Consider the following 24,763-nt stretch of genomic DNA (forward strand, 5'->3'; position numbering starts at 1 on the left):
TTGTCTGGAGATTCCCGCTCTTTTTCCTCATGAGAGGAGGGAAATTTACCTCAGCTTTCTTCCCCTTAACATGTGTACCCTTGTGTCAGGGACAAATGAGTCATCAGTGATATGCAAATCATCTTTTATTACAATAATCATATATTGAATACCTTTCAGCCATCTTGGCTGTAACTTTGCATTATCGTAGTCGACACTGGAGTCAAACTCCGTGTCGATATCAGTGTTTATTATTTTGGATAGTGAGCATTGTGAGACTCTGAAGGTCTCTGTGACATAGGGACAGACAAGGGTAGATTTCCTGTCCTGTTCTCTAATCTTTTGTGCAATAAATTCACCTCAGCTCTTACACATATCCAAACAGGTGTCGGCGTTGTCGATGGAGACACCCTCTCACACACAAATTTGCTCTATCTCCTCCTTAGGGGAGCCTTTTACCTCAGACATGTCGACACACACGTACCGACACACCACACACACAGGGGATGCTCTATTTGAAGACAGTTCCCCCACAAGGCCCTTTGGAGAGACAGAGAGAGAGTATGCCAGCACACACCCCAGCGCTATATGACCCAGGAATCACACAGTAACTTAGTGTTAACCCAGTAGCTGCTGTATATATTGTTTTTACGCCAAATTTATGTGCCCCCCCTCTCTTTTTCACCCTCTCTATCGTGCAGGGGAGAGCCTGGGGAGCTTCCTCTCAGCGGATCTGTGGAGAGAAAATGGCGCTGGTGAGTGCTGAGGAAGAAAGCCCCGCCCCCTCAGCAGCGGGATTCTCCCGCGATTTTGTGCAAAATTAATGTCGGGGGCTCATGCATATAACAGTGTCCAACTGTATATATGCTGCTTTTGCCAGGAGGTACTTAATTGCTGCCCAGGGCGCCCCCCCCCTGCGCCCTACAGTGACCGGAGTGTGTGGGTTAGTGTGGGCGCAATGGCGCACAGCTGCAGTGCTGTGTGCTACCTCATATGAAGACAGGAGTCTTCTGCCGCCGACTCTGACGTCTTCTTGCTTCTGCCGGCTTCGGTCTTCTGGCTCTGCGAGGGGGACGGCGGCGCAGCTCCGGGAACGGACGACAAGGTCAGGTCTTGTGTTCGAACCCTCTGGAGCTAATGGTGTCCAGTAGCCTAAGAAGCGCAACCTAGCCGCAGTTAGTAGGTTTGCTTCTCTCCCCTCAGTCCCTCGTAGCAGAGAGTCTGTTGCCAGCAGAAGCTCTCTGAAAATAAAAAACCTAACTAAAATACTTTATTAGCAAGCTCAGGAGAGCCCACTAAAAGCACCCAGCTCCTTCCGGGCACAGATTCTAACTGAGGTCTGGAGGAGTGGCATAGAGGGAGGAGCCAGTGCACACCAGTAGTACTAAATCTTTCTTAGAGTGCCCAGTCTCCTGCAGAGCCCGTCTATTCCCCATGGTCCTTACGGAGTCCCCAGCATCCACTAGGACGTTATAGAGATAAAAAATTGTGTATATATATATATATATATATATATATATATATATATATATCACTCCATTCATAGAATAAATGTATCCTCTCTAATAATGTTACTGCTTCAATATTGATACATATTAGCTTTGTTATTGTTGCAATGTGTACTACAAGGTATCCATATTTGTTTTGATGTGTATTGCCAGATTGAAATGTATTTGTATGTTCCACTCCTTCAAATTATCTATATACAGCTATAATAAGATTTTACTTACCGATAAATCTATTTCTCGTAGTCCGTAGTGGATGCTGGGACTCCGTAAGGACCATGGGGAATAGCGGCTCCGCAGGAGACAGGGCACAAAATAAAAGCTTAAGGATCAGGTGGTGTGCACTGGCTCCTCCCCCTATGACCCTCCTCCAAGCCTCAGTTAGGATACTGTGCCCGGACGAGCGTACATAATAAGGAAGGATATTGAATCCCGGGTAAGACTCATACCAGCCACACCAATCACACCGTACAACTCGTGATCTGAACCCAGTTAACAGTATGATAAACGCAAAGGAGCCTCTGAAAAGATGGCTCACAACAATAATAACCCAAATTTTTGTAACAATAACTATATACAAGTATTGCAGACAATCCGCACTAGGGATGGGCGCCCAGCATCCACTACGGACTACGAGAAATAGATTTATCGGTAAGTAAAATCTTATTTTCTCTGACGTCCTAGTGGATGCTGGGACTCCGTAAGGACCATGGGGATTATACCAAAGCTCCCAAACGGGCGGGAGAGTGCGGATGACTCTGCAGCACCGAATGAGAGAACTCCAGGTCCTCCTCAGCCAGGGTATCAAATTTGTAGAATTTAGCAAACGTGTTTGCCCCTGACCAAGTAGCTGCTCGGCAAAGTTGTAAAGCCGAGACCCCTCGGGCAGCCGCCCAAGATGAGCCCACTTTCCTTGTGGAATGGGCTTTTACTGATTTTGGTTGTGGCAATCCTGCCACAGAATGTGCAAGCTGAATTGTACTACAAATCCAACGAGCAATCGTCTGCTTTGAAGCAGGAGCACCCAGCTTGTTGGGTGCATACAGGATAAACAGCGAGTCAGATTTTCTGACTCCAGCCGTCCTGGAAACATATATTTTCAAGGCCCTGACAACGTCAAGCAACTTAGAGTCCTCTAAGTCCCTGGTAGCCGCAGGTACCACAATAGGTTGGTTCATGTGAAATGCAGAAACCACCTTAGGTAGAAATTGAGGACGAGTCCTCAATTCCGCCCTGTCAGAATGAAAAATTAAGTAAGGGCTTTTATATGATAAAGCCGCCAATTCTGACACACGCCTGGCTGAAGCCAAGGCTAACAGCATCGACACCTTCCATGTGAGATATTTTAAGTCCACAGTGGAAAGTGGTTCAAACCAATGTGACTTTAGAAAACTCAACACAACATTGAGATCCCAAGGTGCCACTGGAGGCACAAAAGGAGGCTGTATGTGCAGCACCCCTTTTACAAAAGTCTGAACTTCAGGTACTGAAGCCAGTTCTTTCTGGAAGAAAATCGACAGGGCCGAAATTTGAACCTTAATGGACCCCAATTTTAGGCCCATAGACAGTCCTGTTTGCAGGAAATGAAGGAAACGACCCAGTTGAAATTCCTCTGTAGGGGCCTTCTTGGCCTCACACCACGCAACATATTTACGCCAAATGCGGTGATAATGTTTTGCGGTTACGTCCTTCCTGGCTTTGACCAGAGTAGGGATGACTTCTTCTGGAATGCCTTTTTCCCTCAGGATCCGGCGTTCAACCGCCATGCCGTCAAACGCAGCCGCGGTAAGTCTTGGAACAGACAAGGCCCCTGCAGTAGCAGGTCCTTTCTTAGAGGTAGAGGCCACGGTTCGTCCGTGAGCATCTCTTGAAGTTCCGGGTACCAAGTCCTTCTTGGCCAATCCGGAACCACGAGTATAGTTCTTACTCCTCTCCTTCTTATGATTCTCAGTACTTTTGGTATGAGAGGCAGAGGAGGGAACACATACACTGACTGGTACACCCACGGCGTTACCAGAGCGTCCACTGCTATTGCCTGAGGGTCCCTTGACCTGGCGCAATATCTGTCCAGTTTTTTGTTTAGACGTGACGCCATCATGTCCACCTTTGGTTTTTCCCAACGGTTTACAATCAGGTGGAAGACTTCTGGGTGAAGTCCCCACTCTCCCGGGTGAAGGTCGTGTCTGCTGAGGAAGTCTGCTTCCCAGTTGTCCACTCCCGGAATGAACACTGCTGACAGTGCTATCACATGATTTTCCGCCCAGCGAAGAATCCTTGCAGCTTCTGCCATTGCCCTCCTGCTTCTCGTGCCGCCCTGTCTGTTTACGTGGGCGACTGACGTGATGTTGTCCGATTGGATCAACACCGCCTGACCCTGAAGCAGAGGTTTTGCTTGACTTAGGGCATTGTAAATGGCCCTTAGTTCCAGAATGTTTATATGAAGAGATGTTTCCATGCTTGACCACAAGCCCTGGAAATTCCTTCCCTGTGTGACTGCTCCCCAGCCTCTCAGGCTGGCATCCGTGGTTACCAGGATCCAATCCTGAATGCCAAATCTGCGGCCCTCTAGAAGATGAGCACTCTGCAGCCACCACAGGAGAGACACCCTTGTCCTTGGCGACAGGGTTATCCGCTGATGCATCTGCAGATGCGATCCGGACCATTTGTCCAGTAGATCCCACTGAAACGTTCTTGCATGGAATCTTCCGAATGGAATCGCTTCGTAAGAAGCCACCATTTTTCCCAGGACCCTCGTGCACTGATGCACTGAGACCTGTCCTGGTTTTAGGAGGTTCCTGACTAGCTCGGATAACTCCCTGGCCTTCTCCTCCGGGAGAAACACCTTCTTCTGGACTGTGTCCAGAATCATTCCTAGGAACAGTAGACGTGTCGTTGGAATCAGCTGCGATTTTGGAATATTTAGAATCCACCCGTGCTGACGTAACACTACCTGAGATAGTGCTACTCCGACTTCTAACTGTTCCCTGGATCTTGCCCTTATCAGGAGATCGTCCAAGTAAGGGATAATTAAAATGCATTTTCTTCGTAGAAGAATCATCATTTCGGCCATTACCTTGGTAAAGACCCGAGGTGCCGTGGACAATCCAAACGGCAGCGTCTGAAACTGATAATGACAGTTTTGTACTACAAACCTGAGGTACCCTTGGTGAGAAGGGTATATTGGGACGTGGAGATAAGCATCTTTGATGTCCAGAGACACCATATAGTCCCCTTCTTCCAGGTTCGCTATCACTGCTCTGAGTGACTCCATCTTGAATTTGAACCTTTTTATGTAAGTGTTCAAGGATTTCAAATTTAACCGGCTTCGGTACCACAAACAGCGTGGAATAATACCCCTTTCCCTGTTGCAGGAGGGGTACCTTGATTATCACCTGCTGGGAATACAGCTTGTGAATGGCTTCCAAAACTGCCTCCCTGTCGGAGGGAGACTTTGGTAAAGCAGACTTCAGGAACCGATGAGGGGGAAACGCCTCGAATTCCAGTTTGTACCCCTGCGATACTACCTGTAGAATCCAGGGATCCACTTGCGAGTGAGCCCACTGCGCGTTGAAATTCTTGAGACGGGCCCCCACCATATCTGAGTCTGCTTGTAAAGCCCCAGCGTCATGCTGAAGACTTGGCAGAAGCCGGGGAGGGCTTCTGCTCCTGGGAAGCGGCTGCATGGTGCAGTCTTTTTCCTCTTCCTCTGCCCCGGGGCAGAAAGGAGTGGCCTTTTGCTCGCTTGTACTTATGGGAACGAAAGGACTGAGTTTGAAAAGACGGTGTCTTTTTCTGCTGATGTGGAGTGACCTGGGGTAAAAAGGTGGATTTTCCAGCCGTTGCCGTGGCCACCAGGTCCGATAGACCAGCCCCAAATAACTCCTCCCCTTTATACGGCAATACTTCCATGTGCCGTTTGGAATCCGCATCCCCTGACCACTGTCGCGTCCATAACGCTCTTCTGGCAGAGATGGACATAGCACTTACTCTTGATGCCAGGGTGCAAATATCCCTCTGTGCATCACGCATATATAGTAATGCATCCTTTAAATGTTCTATAGTTAACAAAATATTGTCCCTATCCAGGGTATCAATATTCTCGGTCAGGGAATCCGACCATGCGACTCCAGCACTGCACATCCAGGCTGAGGCGATTGCTGGTCGCAGTATAACACCAGTATGTGTGTATATACTTTTTAGGATATTTTCCAGCCTTCTATCAGCTGGTTCTTTGAGGGTAGCCGTATCAGGAGACGGTAACGCTACTTGTTTTGATAAACGTGTGAGCGCCTTATCTACCCTAGGGGGTGTTTCCCAACGCGCCCTAACCTCTGGCGGGAAAGGATATAATGCTAATAATTTTTTAGAAATTAGCTGTTTTTTATCGGGGGAAACCCACGCTTTTTCACACACCTCATTTATTTCCTCTGACTCAGGAAAAAATATTGGTAGTTTTTTCTCACCCCACATAATACCCTTCTTTGTGGTACTTGTAGTGTCAGAAAGGTTCAATGCCTCTTTCATTGCCGTGATCATGTAACGTGTGGCCCTACTGGACATTACGTTTGTCTCGTCACCGTCGACACTAGACTCAGTATCTGTGTCAGGGTCTGTGTCGACCCACTGAGGTAACGGGCGTTTTAGCGCCCCTGACGGTGTTTGAGACGCCTGGACAGGCACTAATTGATTTGCCGGCTGTCTCATGTCGTCAACAGTTTTTTGCAAATTGCTGACATTATCACTTAATTGTTTAAATACAATCATCCAGTCAGGTGTCGACTCCCTAGGGGGTGACATCACCAACACAGGCAACTGCTCCGCCTCCACATCATTTTCCTCCTCATACATGTCGACACACGCGTACCGACACACAGCACACACACCGGGAATGCTCTGATAGAGGACAGGACCCCACTTAGCCCTTTGGAGAGACAGAGGGAGAGTCTGCCAGCACACCCCCAGCGCTATATATATATACAGGGATAACCTTATATAAGTGTTACTCCCTTATAGCTGCTGTTAATATATTTATTTGCTGCCAAACGTGCCCCCCCTTCTCTTTTTTACCCTGATTCTGAAGCAGGACTGCAGGGGAGAGTCAGGGAGCCGTCCTTCCAGCGGAGCTGTGAGGGAAAATGGCGCTTGTGTGCTGAGGAGATAGGCTCCGCCCCTTCACGACGTCCTTATCTCCCGCTTTTTTGTGTAAAATGGCAGGGGATTAAAATACATCCATATAGCCCAGGAGCTATATGTGATGTATTCTGTTTTGCCACCTAAGGTATTCTGTTATATTGCGTCTCAGGGCGCTCCCCCCCCAGCGCCCTGCACCCTCAGTGACCGGAGTGTGAAGTGTGCTGAGAGCAATGGCGCACAGCTGCGGTGCTGTGCGCTACCTTAGTCTGAAGACAGGATGTCTTCTGCCGCCGATTTCACCGGACCTCTTCGTCTCTTCTGGCTCTGTAAGGGGGACGGCGGCGCGGCTCCGGTGACCCATCCAGGCTGAACCTGTGATCGTCCCTCTGGAGCTAGTGTCCAGTAGCCTAAGAAACCCGATCCACTCTGCACTCAGGTGAGTCCGTTTCTTCTCCCCTTAGTCCCACGATGCAGTGAGCCTGTTGCCAGCAGGACTCACTGAAAATAAAAAAAAACCTAACTAAACTTTTATTCTAAGCAGCTCAGGAGAGCCACCTAGATTGCACCCTTCTCGGCCGGGCACAAAAATCTAACTGAGGCTTGGAGGAGGGTCATAGGGGGAGGAGCCAGTGCACACCACCTGATCCTTAAGCTTTTGTTTTGTGCCCTGTCTCCTGCGGAGCCGCTATTCCCCATGGTCCTTACGGAGTCCCAGCATCCACTAGGACGTCAGAGAAATTGTGTTTAGGCTGTTTATGAATCTTTACCCTAATGGCTGGATATCATTTCACTAATGATGGATGGATTGTTCTGGCACTGGGGGTAATTCCAAGTTGACCGCAGCAGCATTTTTGTTAGCAATTGGGCAAAACCATGTGCACTGCAGGGGAGGCAGATATAACATGTGCAGAGAGTTAGATTTGGGTGGGGTGTGTTCAATCTGCAATCTAATTTGCAGTGTAAAAATAAAGCAGCCAGTATTTACCCTGCACAGAAACAAAATAACCCACCCAAATCTAACTCTCTCTGCACATGTTTTATCTGCCTCCCCTGCAGTGCACATGGTTTTGCCCAATTGCTAAAAAAAAATCCTGCTGCGATCAACTTGGAATTACCCCCACTGTGTATACATGAGTTATTTTGTTTTATGATTGCGAATCTCTATGTGTACATTGCTAATTGGTTAACTCCATGTATAAAATAGATCTCCAGCGTCAGCCAAGCCAGCCTCCTAATGAAGTCTATGACGAAACCGGTTGGGGCGTGGCTTGGCTGACACGATCTTCACCAGGTGAAACATACTTCCTGTGTCCTGCGGCTCTGGGTCCTGGCGTACGGTCTGTTGGAGACAAGCGGCTATGCACGTCCCGGCACATGCAGAGGCAGCGGTAACTGGATGTACACAGTTATGGTGATGTACTATACCATGTGGTTTTAAGACCACAGTGCTTTTTTATTTGGTACGAGCAATGACATTTACCTGTTCTTAAGTGAAATTGTTTATTAAATGTTTCATGCACGATAGAGCGCCCTCTTGTTCATTTAAACACTGCCACTTTAAATTGGATTGCTAGCTCACCAAAATCTCAGCATTTGCTACCCGTTACTTTTGGCCCATAGGCTCGGTGTATAATCTAGCCATCATCTTGTATACGAGCATTACGAGGATGCTTATGTAGGCACTTAAAAGCTTAAAATAAGAGTTTACTCACCGGTAATTCTATTTCTCGTAGTCCGTAGTGGATGCTGGGACTCCGTAAGGACCATGGGGAATAGCGGCTCCGCAGGAGACTGGGCACAACTAAAAGAAAGCTTTAGACTACTGGTGTGCACTGGCTCCTCCCACTATGACCTTCCTCCAGACTTCAGTTAGGATACTGTGCCCGGAAGAGCTGACACGATAAGGAAGGATTTTGAATCCCGGGTAAGACTCATACCAGCCACACCAATCACACCGTATAACTCGTGATACTATACCCAGTTAACAGTATGATAACTGAGCCTCTCAACAGATGGCTCAACAATAACCCTTTAGTTAAACAATAACTATATACAAGTATTGCAGACAATCCGCACTTGGGATGGGCGCCCAGCATCCACTACGGACTACAAGAAATAGAATTACCGGTGAGTAAATTCTTATTTTCTCTGACGTCCTAAGTGGATGCTGGGACTCCGTAAGGACCATGGGGATTATACCAAAGCTCCCAAACGGGCGGGAGAGTGCGGATGACTCTGCAGCACCGAATGGGCAAACTCAAGGTCCTCCTCAGCCAGGGTGTCAAACTTGTAGAATTTAGCAAATGTGTTTGACCCCGACCAAGTAGCTGCTCGGCAAAGTTGTAGAGCAGAGACCCCTCGGGCAGCCGCCCAAGAAGAGCCCACCTTCCTCGTGGAATGGGCTTTCACTGATTTAGGATGCGGCAGTCCAGCCGCAGAATGTGCAAGCTGAATCGTACTACAGATCCAGCGAGCAATAGTCTGCTTTGAAGCAGGTGCACCCAACTTGTTGGGCGCATACAGGATAAATAGCGAGTCAGTCTTTCTGACTCCAGCTGTCCTGGAAACATAAATTTTCAGGGCCCTGACTACGTCCAACAACTTGGAAGCCTCCAAGTCTTTAGTAGCCGCAGGCACCACGATAGGTTGGTTCAGATGAAAGGCTGATACCACCTTAGGGAGAAATTGGGGACGAGTCCTCAATTCTGCCCTATCCATATGGAAAATCAGATAAGGGCTTTTACATGACAAAGCCGCCAATTCTGATACACGCCTGGCCGAAGCCAAGGCCAACAACATGACCACTTTCCACGTGAGATATTTCAATTCCACGGTCTTAAGTGGCTCAAACCAATGTGACTTTAGGAAATCCAACACCACGTTGAGATCCCAAGGTGCCACTGGAGGCACAAAAGGGGTCTGAATATGCAGCACTCCCTTAACAAAAGTTTGAACTTCAGGTAGTGAAGCCAGTTCTCTCTGGAAGAAAATCGATAGAGCCGAAATCTGGACCTTAATGGAACCCAAATTTAGGCCCATAGTCACCCCTGACCGTAGAAAGTGCAGGAAACGGCCCAACTGAAATTCTACCGTTGGGGCCTTCCTGGCCTCACACCACGCAACATATTTACGCCATATGCGGTGATAATGGTTTGCGGTTACTTCTTTCCTAGCTTTAATTAGCGTAGGAATGACTTCCTCCGGAATGCCCTTTTCCTTCAGGATCCGGTGTTCAACCGCCATGCCGTCAAACGCAGCCGCGGTAAGTCTTGGAACAGACAGGGCCCCTGCTGCAGCAGGTCCTGTCTGAGCGGCAGAGGCCATGGGTCCTCTGAGATCATTTCTTGAAGTTCCGGGTACCAAGCTCTTCTTGGCCAATCCGGAACAATGAGTATAGTTCTTACTCCTCTTCTCCTTATTATCCTCAGTACCTGTGGTATGAGAGGAAGAGGAGGGAACACATAAACCGACCGGTACACCCACGGTGTCACTAGAGCGTCCACAGCTATCGCCTGCGGGTCTCTTGACCTGGCGCAATACTTTTCTAGCTTTTTGTTGAGGCGGGACGCTATCATGTCCACCTGTGGCCTTTCCCAACGGTTTACAATCAGTTGGAAAACTTCTGGATGAAGTCCCCACTCTCCCGGGTGGAGGTCGTGTCTGCTGAGGAAGTCTGCTTCCCAGTTGTCCACTCCTGGAATGAACACTGCTGACAGTGCTAACACGTGATTTTCCGCCCATCGGAGAATCCTTGTGGCTTCTGCCATCGCCGTCCTGCTTCTCGTGCCGCCCTGTCGGTTTACATGGGCGACCGCCGTGATGTTGTCCGACTGGATCAGTACCGGCTGGTTTTGAAGCAGGGGTTTTGCCTGACTTAGGGCATTGTAAATGGCCCTTAGTTCCAGAATATTTATGTGCAGGGAAGTCTCCTGACTTGACCATAGTCCTTGGAAGTTTCTTCCCTGTGTGACTGCCCCCCAGCCTCGAAGGCTGGCATCCGTGGTCACCAGGACCCAGTCCTGTATGCCGAATCTGCGGCCCTCTTGAAGATGAGCACTCTGCAGCCACCACAGCAGAGACACCCTTTTCCTTGGAGACAGGGTTATCATCCGATGCATCTGAAGATGCGATCCGGACCATTTGTCCAACAGGTCCCACTGAAAGGTTCTTGCATGGAACCTGCTGAATGGAATTGCTTCGTAGGAAGCTACCATCTTTCCCAGGATCCGCGTGCAGTGATGCACCGATACCTGTTTTGGTTTTAGGAGGCCTCTGACTAGAGATGACAACTCCTTGGCCTTCTCCTCCGGGAGAAACACTTTTTTCTGTTCTGTGTCCAGAACCATCCCCAGGAACAGTAGACGTGTCGTAGGGACCAGCTGTGACTTTGGAATATTTAGAATCCAGCCGTGCTGTTGTAGCACCTCCCGAGATAGTGCTACTCCGACCAACAACTGCTCCCTGGACCTCGCCTTTATCAGGAGATCGTCCAAGTACGGGATAATTAAAACTCCCTTCTTTCGAAGGAGTATCATCATTTCGGCCATTACCTTGGTAAAGACCCTCGGAGCCGTGGATAGACCGAACGGCAACGTCTGGAATTGGTAATGACAACCCTGTACCACAAATCTGAGGTACTCCTGGTGAGGATGGTAAATGGGGACATGCAGGTAAGCATCCTTGATGTCCAGTGATACCATGTAATCCCCCTCGTCCAGGCTTGCAATAACCGCCCTGAGCGATTCCATCTTGAACTTGAATTTTTTTATATATGTGTTCAAGGATTTCAAATTTAAAATGGGTCTCACCGAACCGTCCAGTTTCGGTACCACAAACATTGTGGAATAGTAACCCCGTCCTTGTTGAAGTAGGGGCACCTTTACTATCACCTGTTGTGAATACAGCTTGTGAATTGCCTGTAACACTGCCTCCCTGCCTGAGGGAGTGGTTGGTAAGGAAGATTTGAGGAAACGGCGGGGGGGAGACGTCTCGAATTCCAGCTTGTACCCCTGAGATACTACTTGAAAAATCCAGGGATCCACCCGTGAGCGAGCCCACTGATTGCTGAAAAATTTGAGACGGGCCCCCACCGTACCTGGCTCCGCCTGTGGAGCCCCAGCGTCATGCTGTGGACTTAAGAGGAAGCGGGGTAGGACTTTTGCTCCTGGGAACTGGCTGTATGCTGCAGCTTTTTCCCTCTACCTCTGCCTCTGGGCAGAAAGGACGCGCCCTTAACCCGCTTGCCCCTATTGGGCCGAAAGGACTGTACCTGATAATACGGTGCTTTATTTGGCTGTGAGGGAACATGGGGTAAAAATGTAGACTTCCCAGCTGTTGCTGTGGAAACTAGGTCCGAGAGACCATCCCCGAACAACTCCTCACCCTTATAAGGCAGAACTTCCATGTGCCTTTTGGAATCTGCATCTCCTGTCCACTGCCGAGTCCATAACCCTTCTCCTGGCAGAAATGGACATTGCACTAATTTTTGATGCCAGCCGGCAAATATCCCTCTGTGCATCCCTCATATATAAAAGTGCGTCTTTAATATGCTCTACAGTTCGCAATATAGTGTCCCTGTCTAGGGTATCAATATTTTCCGACAGGGAATCTGACCACGCAGCTGCAGCACTGCACATCCATGCTGAAGTAATAGCTGGTCTCAGTATAACACCTGTGTGTATATATAGATTTCAGGATAGCCTCCTGCTTTCTATCAGCAGATTCCTTAAGGGCGGCCATATCCCGAGACGGTAGTGCCACCTTCTTTGACAAGCGTGTGAGTGCTTTATCCACCCTAGGGGATGTTTCCCAACGTGCCCTATCCTCTGGCGGGAAAGGGTACGCCATTAGTAACCTCTTAGAAATTACCAGTTTCTTATCAGGGGAAGCCCACGCTTCTTCACACACTTTATTTAACTCCTCAGATGGAGGAAAAGCTACTGGTAGTTTTTACTCTCCAAACATAATACCCTTTTTTGTGGTACCTGGGGTAACATCAGAAATGTGCAACACATTTTTCATTGCCTCAATCATGTAACGTGTGGCCCTACTGGAAGTTACATTAGTCTCATCGTCGTCGACACTGGAGTCAGTATCCGTGTCGACATCTGTGTCTGCCATCTGAGGTAACGGGCGTTTTAGAGCCCCTGATGGCTTTTGAGACGCCTGGGCAGGCACAGGCTGAGAAGCCGGCTGTCCCACATTTGGTATGTCGTCAAACCTTTTATGCAAGGAGTCGACACTGTCGCGTAATTCCTTCCACAGCACCATCCACTCAGGTGTCGACCCCGCAGGGGGTGACATCACATTTATCGGCATCTGCTCCGCCTCCACATAAGCCTCCTCATCAAACATGTCGACACAGCGGTACCGACACACCGCATACACACAGGGAATGCTCTGACAGAGGACAGGACCCCACAAAGCCCTTTGGGGAGACAGAGAGAGAGTATGCCAGCACACACCAGAGCGCTATATAACACAGGGATCCCACTATAAATGAGTGTTTTCCCTTATAGCTGCTTATTTTATATATATATATATATATATATATATATACATATATATATATATACACACACACACACACACACACACACACACACACATACTGCGCCTAAATTTAGTGCCCCCCCTCTCTTTTTTACCCTTATGTAGCTTGACAACTTCAGGGGAGAGCCAGGGAGCGTCCTTCCAGCGGAGCTGTGAGGGAAAAATGGCGCCAGTGTGCTGAGGGAGATGGCCCCGCCCCTTTTCCGGCGGACTTCTCCCGCTTTTTCTGGAATTCTGGCAGGGGTATTTTTACACCTATATAGCCTTCCTGACTATATATGGTGTAGATTTGCCAGCCAAGGTGTCTTATATTGCCCTCATGGCGCCCCCCCCCAGCACCCTGCACCCATCAGTGACCGGAGTGTGAGGTGTGCATGAGGAGCAATGGCGCACAGCTGCAGTGCTGTGCGCTACCTTGTTGAAGACAGAAGTCTTCTGCCGCCGATTTTCAGGAACACTTCTTGCTTCTGGCTCTGTAAGGGGGCCGGCGGCGCGGCTCCGGGACCGAACAGCGAGGTCGGGTCCTGTGGTCGATCCCTCTGGAGCTAATGGTGTCCAGTAGCCTAAGAAGCCCAAGCTACCACCAGTTAGGTAGGTTCGCTTCTTCTCCCCTTAGTCCCTCGTTGCAGTGAGTCTGTTGCCAGCAGATCTCACTGTAAAATAAAAAACCTAAAATATACTTTCTTTCTAGGAGCTCAGGAGAGCCCCTAGTGTGCATCCAGCTCAGCTGGGCACAAGATTCTAACTGAAGTCTGGAGGAGGGTCATAGTGGGAGGAGCCAGTGCACACCAGTAGTCTAAAGCTTTCTTTTAGTTGTGCCCAGTCTCCTGCGGAGCCGCTATTCCCCATGGTCCTTACGGAGTCCCAGCATCCACTTAGGACGTCAGAGAAAAGGTTTTCTATACTGTGAGATGACATTAGCAACTTACTTTCTGCACCATGAGCATTTAGGAGTGATATAGGTATCCGGCCTTGTCTAACATCCCAAATACACAGCATACCATCGTGACCGCCTGTTGCTACAACATGCTGCTGACTTGGATGTCTGTCTAAGCAGTGTAGAGGGACCCGCTCATTTGTTCTGTAAAGGAAACAGTAGACAGACAATACAGGTCTCTATTTTACACATAATCAACACAATAAAACAAATTTGAAAAGTTAAAAGGACATTCTGAGCTTTAAGTAAGTTGGTTTTAAGAAATCTATTCGGTCTAAAACTTTTTTTTTTACAAAACAAACAAACAAACAAACAAAACACCAAATCTTTAGCATGACAGTTTTGGGGAGTAATGTTATAGGTAGTGATGTGTGTTTAGGTTAGAAGTGCCTGCTGATCTTTTGCCAAGAACCCAGTTCATCCCCCTACTCACGGTGCGCTTTTCTGCTGCTGCCAATAGCAAGTCAAATCATGTAGAAAGTCAGACAAAAGCAGGAGAGGTCATTCTGGAAAGTGATCATGCCTTCCCCTTGATAAAGCTAAATATTTATCTTATATAAAACCCTTTATGAGGTCTAAGAACACTGTACGCTATTTACGTATGGAGTACCGTAAGGGTACGCTCGTTGCGTAGCAATCGCTTAGCCGTGGTCGAGACGCTCAAGCGTCACGTTCGCTCACGGCCAAGAGATCACAGGCAGGCACGCTATTGGCTGCTGACTAACGTAATGGTTCACTGTAGCGTAACGGACGCTGTATCGGGAGCGGGCTGCTCGAGCGATACAGACGCTCACGAGAATACGCTGTTGGTATCGGGCACACTTATAGGTGAGCGACTACTGTAATGCTACGCTATCAGCGTAGCGGACGCTCGAGACCACGAGGAGATCACGAGCGGCGCAGACGCTCACAATGTTAAACCTTTATATCTAAAACCATAAACAATGTAATATGCTGTAAAACCTTAGTGTAGAGATAGGGTGTAGATGCAACACAGTGTAACCTTATTAACTTAAAAGCTGTTTGAGCGTCACCGACGCTCTGAGAATACTTAACACTATAAGAAATACACAGATACCGTGCTTAGGGTCCAACGCCTAATATATATATTATGAATGTTATACTTGCAAAAGAATTATTACAATACAAGTCATACACTACAATATAACATAGACTACCTAACCAGATAACTACACATGAAATACAATACAATACTATTACGTTTAAGAGAATACGAGAGAAAGGGGAGAAGAGAGAGAGAGAGATATGGCCCATAATAACAAGAAAGACAATATGATTGCGGAGAAAACTTACGCACAAGGGGAACGATCGCATGCGCCTCTGGACATCCAGCTCCCGATTTTCAGCAATGAGAACCGTTGAAGAGTGAGAGCTGGATGTGATCGGCTTGTCTATTTATGCCCCACACACAATACAATTCAATGGTCCCTACAATCTCATTGTTCATTGGACACAGGAATTCCTCCTCGCATTATAACAAAAGGTCATAGGTTGATTCATACAGGTGGGCTGTGACGATTTCCAACTGCTCAGGTGGGTGGGAAACTAGGTTTCCCGCCGCATGGATAAGTAAGTGCAAATAATAGTAAATGGACATAAACTTCTTATGTCCATAACTATTCGCACGAGCGATTAATCCGCGTCAAACCAACACCGGAATATTGCTAATTAAATACTCTTCCGATGGATACTAAACACCACTGTATTACTCCTGTCTGACCCTTCGTATCAAACAAAGAGGGATTTCTCTGTCCACGAACATGCTACATTAACTAAACTTTCAGAATCTATCAAAGGGACCATGATCTACAAAATACATTATATAGTGAAAATATGTAACGATTGAGTCGCACGCTACGAGCACATGAACTCTACCGTAAATGCACATACTGCGCGCCCGCGGGTGCCCGCAACAGCGAGTATGCGCACGCACGGGAGAGCGCACGCATGCGCAGCGCAGACCTGTATGAGGTGCAAATATGGCAGTGTGCATCGTGATATTTTTCTGACTTTGACACCCTATTATCACACATACTGTAATTGGGTTCTGGATAATAGCTCAACAGTCAATAGATCGACACCATATGGGTGACAGGTACAAAAGGTACACACATACTGTACGACTGACACCCTTTTTTCATCTTTGGCTTGCTTTACTATCCACATGGACTATGATTGGAAATAGTAGTCTTGCCTGTAAGGCGCAAGTGAAGCAAGCCCACAAGGGTACACATTTCCATTAAATTTGGCTCACAGGTGGGTAAACATACAACAAATATGACAAAAACACTGGTCGACCTTTTTTGACGCCTATTATAATTGTCGACCTTTTGCTCCCGCTGACCTTTTCAGTCACCTAATGACTGTTTTATCCACACCCATCTGATTACCCCTTTTATCCCCCAGTATCCCATGACAGCCCTTCTACTGAGTTAGCTCCATTCTAGTCAAAAACTGTAAAGGCGTGTACGCACGGTGAGATACGTGTGTAAGATTTTGACTATATGGTCAAAATCTTAAAGGAAAATAAATGCATATCTCCAGGAGTTAGGCAGTTTGCGATACAGATTCAGTCCCGATACGATACCGACCCCTAGGGAGCGCGCAAGGCTAGATAGACTGTGCAGGCAAGTCAATCTTGACTATCTAGTGTACTTTCTAGTACAAAGTATAGTCAAAATTGGCACTTAGTCAAAATCGTACATAGACAAAATCTCAAGCAGAGAGTCAAAATCTGTACTATCTGGGCTCTGGGTGAGTTCAAAGGAAATCGCGTAGTCAAAATCAGGCATAGCAAGAATCTCACAGTGCGTACACACCTTAATTGAACACTATACAATGGAGCAGCTCCTCTTCTATAGTGTCTTCAAGTCACTTGTCAAATAGTGTATATATATATATATATATATATATATATATATATATATATATATATATATATATATATATATATATATATATATATATATATATATATATACTATTTTCCCATGAGCATCCGCACAAATCCGTAATTCAGAAGCCAACCAGATGGTGCTCAACTCCAAGGAATGGTGGGTTGCAATAAACAGGGCACTCACCAATTTTTTAAAAGGTCAAAGGTTATTTATTACAACATCATGAAGTCAGTCAACGTTTCGATCACATCTCAGTGATCTTTGTCAAGACATCAGCAGAATACTGTAGACAGCAGGACACCAAAAGCAGCATGTCAGCTGTATGCTCATATCGATCACCAACTTCTACAGCTTTACCCACAAGGCTCTAAATTGTAGTTTTTCTATAGCATTTCCTGTATAGGTTGCTATGGTGATCTATTCCGTCGCGTCACTTCCGGTTTCGGAAGCGCGATCACCGGAGCACTGGTTATCATTGTAAGCTCTTGATTGTTAGTACCTGTATGAGGTTGTGTGATTGCATTGGCGCCACAAAGGAGCTTGTTTTGGTTATATTAGACACCGTTTTTAATCGTCTCTGGTTGCTTAGCAACAGGCTCCGCTACATCACTTCCTGTCCCTGTGTGAATCAGTGCGACAGGCTAAATGGATAGTGACGTTTTTCTTTTGATTTTGGGGCTTCTGCACTGCTGTTACACTACAAGTGAGTTGAATTTGGTGATCTTGATGGGTATATAGCTTGCTAGAGTATGTTTGGCAGGTTAATCCTTGACAAAGGCGCAATGGAGGCGCCGAAACAGCAGTCGGGTTCACTGCCACTTTGTTAGCAGTAGGATGTCTTTATGCACTTTGAATACTATTGTCTGCGCCTTGCACTCCTCCCTATGAACTTTTAATGTGTGCGGCTGTATTTTTTTTGTAGTATATATATATTTCTCTGGCTGGGTCCACAGGATTATCCACAGGATAACATTGGGATATTGTCGAGCGACAGCGAAAATGGCACCAACACGGTCACGAGCTTTCTGGCCTCCCAGGATGCATTGGGGCCTCCACTATATAGTCCCGCCCACTGACTCAGTCAGATCAGTTTTTTGCTTGGTGCGGCAGGAAGCCGCATGGTCACAGGGCTGCTGTGAAAGCAGCCTCAAGTTTTCATTACTTTATTTTTATAGACTTACTGTTTTTGTTTGAGCGACTTCTCTTAACAGCGTCTTAAACGTGTATTAGAAAAAGTCGCTCCAACAACTCCCCACCGGGTCGCAACAACGCTTACCTTCGCGATACAGTGCTGTCTCGACGGGCGTCTGTGTCGGATGTTCTAGCAGGTCCAGCAGACGTTACCAGGCTGTGGCCGGAGCATGGGGAGACAGTGAGTATATGGACTTCCTCTTACTAGAGGGGTCAGGACACAGCTACGCTGATTTGGTGGAGACTACAAACAGCGTGTTGATGCGCCGAACATCTCGAGTGTGACAGCGCTACGCTCCGGGGATCATAGGCGCCAGGACTAGGTGAGGCCGCGATCCTGGGAGTTTAAGTCAACAGGGGGTTTCAGACGCTCTCCTGGCCGTCCCTCCTCAGAGTTCATGGCCAGTTCCCGCGGGTCTCTCGTTTCATGAACTGAATAACCTCACTTCCGGCTCAGACGCTACCACGAGGGTACTCGGTCGCAGCTTAGACGCTGCGGTTGTGTACACTGGATATAAATCCGCCCAGACCGAGTCGCAGGCCTTTAGTGTCTGCATGCACGTGGAGTCGCTCAGCGTCCGTGTCCGTTGGTGAGCGTCCGTGTCCGTTATCAGTTGCCAAGAGCGGCAGTGTACACCAGTAGCGTCTGAATCCACTCAGCGTCTTTCGAGCGTCTTTGCTTGGATATGGAAGTGTGGCGAGTCTCCCTGTATCCCGCTCCCTGGAGGCAGGGTATACAGTACTAAAAATTCCTTCTACTTCTTAGTGTGCACTGTTAATTTTTAGTACCTATTGCATATGAGACCTGTATATTACTGTGTTTTCTGCATGTTATGTTGAAAAAGAACCAGTTAAACAGAAGTACAAATTTCCTACTTATGTATAAGTTATTATGGAGGTTGTATTCTCATATGACAATGTCTAATGCTTTAACATGTGACTGACTGCTAGTATGTGTGCTGACTTTTCTGTGTAATGTCAGTCCTGTTCTGACCCTCAAATCAGGTGCACTGTGGTCAGATTGATTTCACCTCTATATACTGATTATAGGGTGTGGTTCAGTCACAAAATTGTGTAGTCAATATCAGAAAAAATGTCTGTGAGCGGCAAAAGTGATGAGGAGAATTTGTCAAGCACTCCTACAGCCCTAACATGCTTATCTTGTAAGTCAGGGGTAATTGGTATGATTCAATTGGTCACTTATGAGGGTTTGTGTGCAAACTGTTTTGCTTTTCAGCGAAGTAAAAAACAGGAGTTAGTTCAACCTCCAGTAGAGCCACCATGGAATATGTTCGCAAAGACTCTGTCTTCAATAGCGGACAGGTTAGCTCCAGTAGCACCACCTCAGGGGTTAGGTTACACTATGAACCCATACATGCAGCTCCCTTCCTATAGTTTGGTTCCAGTAGCCTCTACAAGCAACCAAGGGGTAGGTAAGACTAAGACAGATACGTCTGTATGGCAGACTACACAAGAGGATACATCGGATGATGATGCGGAAACAATAGATTCAACTCCGTATGATGATCAGTCGCAGAGCTTTAGTTCAGATGATGTAGCTGAACTCATTAATGCAGTAAAGGCTGTGCTTTCTCTGGAAGAACCAGCCAAGACAGCGTTAAAAGCAAAAGCACCTGTATTCAAACGAACAAAGTCAGTGAAAGCTGAATTTCCAGCGTCAGAGGAGTTGACGGAAATGATGGATGAGTCTTGGGCAGCGCCCGGTAAAAAGTATAAGATTCCTAGGAGATGGGATTCTTATTATCCATTTCCTGCTGGAGATTGTTCGAAGAGAGAAGTTCCTCCAAAAGTAGATGCACATGTTCTGCGACTCGTGCACAAATCTGCTTTGCCACTGTCATCTACCTCTTTGAATGATGTCACAGACAGGAGGGTAGAGAGCCTATTGAAAAATATTTTCTCTCTTGTGGGTGCAGTGGTAAGACCTGCTATGGCTTCGGCCTGGGTAGCAAAGGCAATGGGCGAATGGATAGAGGAACTAGAGAATGACATCCCCTCTCCTACTAGGGAGCAAGAGGATCGTCTTTGCCGTTTAAGACAATCTGCCCAGTATTTAGAAGAAGCAGCCATTGATGTAGGCACTGTTGCTTCTAAAGCTTCAGCCCTGGCAGTAGTCGCTCGCAGAGCAGTCTGGCTACGGACCTGGAAGGCAGATGCGGAGTCCAAGAAGGAATTATAAGCATTGCCTTTCATGGGTAATATATTATTTGGAAAACCTTTACGGATATCCTAGAGTCAGAGGCTGAATCGAAGGTGGTCAGATTTCCGGCTACCTACAACCCTAAGTCCAAGGGTTTAAAATTTCGCTCATTTCGCTGGCAAAGCAAAGCGAAAGGTAAAGAGGAGCCTAAACAACCCCAGTTTAAATCCAGGGGTAAGAAGCAGTGGGCTAGCAAAAAGCCAGCTTCCAAACCTGAACAAAAACCCTCAGCCTGAAGAGACGGGCCTCCGCCTGGAGGATTCCAGGGTTGGGGGCCGACTCCTGCAATTTGCACACACATGGCAACAGTCAACAACAGATGCCTGGGTGCAGAAGGTAGTATCTCAGGGGTATGGGTTCCCATTCAGGAGGCAGCCTCCTCAAAGATTTTTTTGCACCAGCCCGTCTCGTATACAGTCGAAGGCCAATGCCCTGCAAGAAGCAGTCCAAAAATTACTGCAGTCAGGTGTGATTGTCCCAGTACCTCCATCACAAAAGGGACAGGGGTATTACTCCAATCTGTTTCTAATCCAGAAACCAAATGGGTCATATCGACCAATTCTAAATCTGAAGATGTTGAACAATTACATATGGATCCCGAAGTTCCACATGGAGACGTTACGCTCCATAATGTTGGCTATGGAACCGGGAGACTATATGGTATCTCTGGATGGGCGGGATGCTTACCTACATGTGCCTATAGCACTATCACATCAGTGTTACCTCAGGTTTGCCATCCTCAAGGAACACTTCCAGTTCCAAGCTCTGCCCTTCGGGCTAGCTACAGCACCCAGGGTGTTTACCAAGATCATGGTGGTTATGGCAGCTTGTCTGCGCAAACAAGGGATAAGGATATTCCCATACCTAGACGACCTATTAATCTTAGCACAGTCGCAAGATTTACTGTTGAGCCATCTCCAACAGACGATAGTTTGTTTACAGAGACACGGGTGGCTCATAAATTGGGAGAAGTTGTCCCTGAATCCATCACAGCGGATGGTTCATTTGGGAGCCATATTGGATTCAGACCTACAGAGAGTTCTCTTACCAGAGAAGGAAGGTGCAGGTCATGGCTCAGGAAGCGTTGCAAGCCCAGACAATGTCAGTCCATGCAGCAATGCGACTGTTGGGTCTGATGGTATCAACGTTCGACATGGTGGAATATGCGCAATTCCACTCCAGACCATTGCAGCATCTCATTTTGACAAAATGGAACGGAAATCATCAAACAATAAAGAAGCAGATGATAAAGATTCCAGTAAATGTAAAAAGGTCTCTAGCATGGTGGCTACAGACAGACCATTTAAACAAGGGGAGACCCTTTTGGATAAAAGAGTGGCAAGTCCTGACGACAGATGCCAGCCTGCAAGGTTGGGGGGCGGTACTCGGAAGCCTATGGTTCCAGGGAAAATGGACCGCAAGGGAAAGTCGCCTGCCGATAAATCTGTTAGAAATAAGAGCCATTTACTTGGCCCTAGTTCAGGCAAAGGACAATCTACAAGGAAGACCAGTCCAGATCCGCTCAGACAATGCGACGGCAGTAGCATACCTAAATCATCAAGGAGGGACTCACAGCAAGAGTCTGATGGAGGAAGTAACTCCCATTCTAAAGTGGGCAGAACTCCATCTCCCAGCATTGTCAGCAGTATTTGTCCCGGGTGTACTAAATTGGGAAGCGGATTTTCTCAGTCGGAACACCATTCAGGAAACCGAATGGGCACTACACCCAGAAGTGTTTCAAACACTGGTGAACAGATGGGGTCTACCGGAGATAGACCTTATGGCGTCTCGTCTAAACAACAAAGTTCCGAGGTACGGATCAAGAACAAGGGACCCAGGAGCAGTCCTGGTAGACGCACTGTCAGTAGAATGGAGGTTTCAGCTGGCATATCTGTTCCCTCCAATATCTCTGTTACCCAGAGTAGTGAGAAAGATAAAACAGGCAAAAGGAGCAATCATTCTAATAGCTCCAGCTTGGCTAAGAAGGCATTGGTACACAGATCTGTGGAGAATGTCCGTGGAAGCACCGATATTGCTCCCTCAACGTTCAGATCTGTTAATGCAGGGTCCTTGTTGTCACAGTCATCTGGATCGCCTGTCTTTGACGGCGTGGCTGTTGAAACCTCTATCTTAGAGGCTAAAGGATTTTCAAAGCAAGTAATCCAAACCATGCTTAGAGCAAGAAAGCCTTCTTCGGCCCGTGTATATCATAGAATATGGCAAGCCTATATTCATTGGTGTTCTGGAAAAAATTACAATCCAAGAGCCTTTAAAGTAGCTAGAATTTTGGATTTTCTGCAGGCAGGATTGGATAAGGGGTTGAAGGTTGCTTCCTTGAGGGTGCAAGTCTCAGCGTTGACTGTATGGTTTCAGCAGAAGATTGCTGACCTACAGGATGTACGTACTTTTTTCCAAGGAGTAGTACATATTCAACCTCCATTTGTTCCTCCTGCAGCTCCCTGGGATTTGAATTTAGTTCTTAAATTTCTCCAGGGTCCTTTGTTTGAACCACTTGAGAGAGCAGACCTTAAGTGGTTAACGGTTAAAGTTCTTTTTTTACTGGCAATGGCGTCAGCCAGAAGAGTGTCAGATTTAGGAGCATTATCATGTAAGTCTCCTTTCCTAAGATTTTTTCCAGACAGAGCAGTTCTCAGAACGAGATCTAGTTATCTTCCAAAGGTGGTGTCAAAGTTTCACCTGAATGAAGAGATTGTAGTCCTAGCTTTTCAGGTATCGGGACTATCTGCGGGAGAAGCGTCACTGGACGTGGTCCGGTCTTTAAAAATCTACATAGATCGTACTAGTGCCATCAGGAAAACAGATTCCCTCTTCATCCTCTACGGATTCCATAGGAGAGGTTGGCCTGCTAGTAAACAGACGCTGGCGAGATGGCTCCGAATGGTAATATCTGAAGCTTATTCTCATGCAGATCTCCCTATTCCGGCTAATGTCTCTGCACACTCTACACGTAAGGTAGGTCCTTCTTGGGCAGCACAACAGGGTGCATCAGCAGAACAGATATGTAAGGCAGCCACATGGTCTTCCATAAACACATTCATCAGACATTATGCCTTGGATACTTTTGCCTCTCATGACGCAGACTTCGGGCGAAAGGTCCTCCTGTGCAATCAGGAGCGTCCCCACCACTAAAATGGCTTTGGGAATCCCAATGTTATCCTGTGGATAATCCTGTGGACCCAGCCAGAGAAATGAACGTTATGGTAAGAACTTACAGTTGATAACGTGATTTCACTTATGTCCACAGGTATCCACAGGGATCCCACCCGGACGCATCTGATTTGAGGATCTAGACAAACCCTAAAAACCTCTTCCTTCTTGTATGGAAGGGTGTGCATGTGTGTTCTTATCGCCTGTACAGGTCTCTACCTAATGTTCCTGCCTATAATCGCTGTGGAAAGAACTGATCTGACTGAGTCAGTGGGCGGGACTATATAGTGGAGGCCCCAATGCATCCTGGGAGGCCAGAAAGCTCGTGACCGTGTTGGTGCCATTTTCGCTGTCGCTCGACAATATCCCAATGTTATCCTGTGGATACCTGTGGACATAAGAGAAATCACGTTATCAACGGTAAGTTCTTACCATAACGTTGTATATATATATATATATATATATATATATATATATATATATATATATATATATATATATATATATATATATATATATATATATATATACACACACACACACACACACACACACACACACACTGCTCAAAAAAATAAAGGGAACACTAAAACAACACATCCTAGATCTGAATAAATGAAATAATAAGAATTTACTTACCGATAATTCTATTTCTCGTAGTCCGTAGTGGATGCTGGGGACTCCGTCAGGACCATGGGGATTAGCGGCTCCGCAGGAGACAGGGCACAAAAGTAAAAGCTTTAGGATCAGGTGGTGTGCACTGGCTCCTCCCCCTATGACCCTCCTCCAAGCCTCAGTTAGGATACTGTGCCCGGACGAGCGTACACAATAAGGAAGGATTTTGAATCCCGGGTAAGACTCACACCAGCCACACCAATCACACTGTACAACCTGTGATCTGAACCCAGTTAACAGCATGATAACAGCGGAGCCTCTGAAAAGATGGCTCACAACAATAACCCGATTTTTGTAACAATAACTATGTACAAGTATTGCAGACAATCCGCACTTGGGATGGGCGCCCAGCATCCACTACGGACTACGAGAAATAGAATTATCGGTAAGTAAATTCTTATTTTCTCTGACGTCCTAAGTGGATGCTGGGGACTCCGTCAGGACCATGGGGATTATACCAAAGCTCCCAAACGGGCGGGAGAGT

General features: G+C 47.1%; 1 protein-coding gene across 1 annotated transcript in view; it reads right to left on the minus strand.

The window, feature by feature from the left end:
* The window catches only part of NUP43 (nucleoporin 43), a 235,492-nt gene that overhangs the window by 67,586 nt on the left and 143,143 nt on the right, over nucleotides 1–24,763 (minus strand). Inside the window, exon 6 of the mRNA XM_063917518.1 lies at nucleotides 14,099–14,250. Coding sequence (XP_063773588.1) covers nucleotides 14,099–14,250 — 152 coding nt within the window. The remainder of the gene's footprint in view (nucleotides 1–14,098; nucleotides 14,251–24,763) is intronic.

This window comes from Pseudophryne corroboree, chromosome 4 (genome assembly GCF_028390025.1).
Source record: "Pseudophryne corroboree isolate aPseCor3 chromosome 4, aPseCor3.hap2, whole genome shotgun sequence".
Taxonomy (NCBI): domain Eukaryota; kingdom Metazoa; phylum Chordata; class Amphibia; order Anura; family Myobatrachidae; genus Pseudophryne; species Pseudophryne corroboree.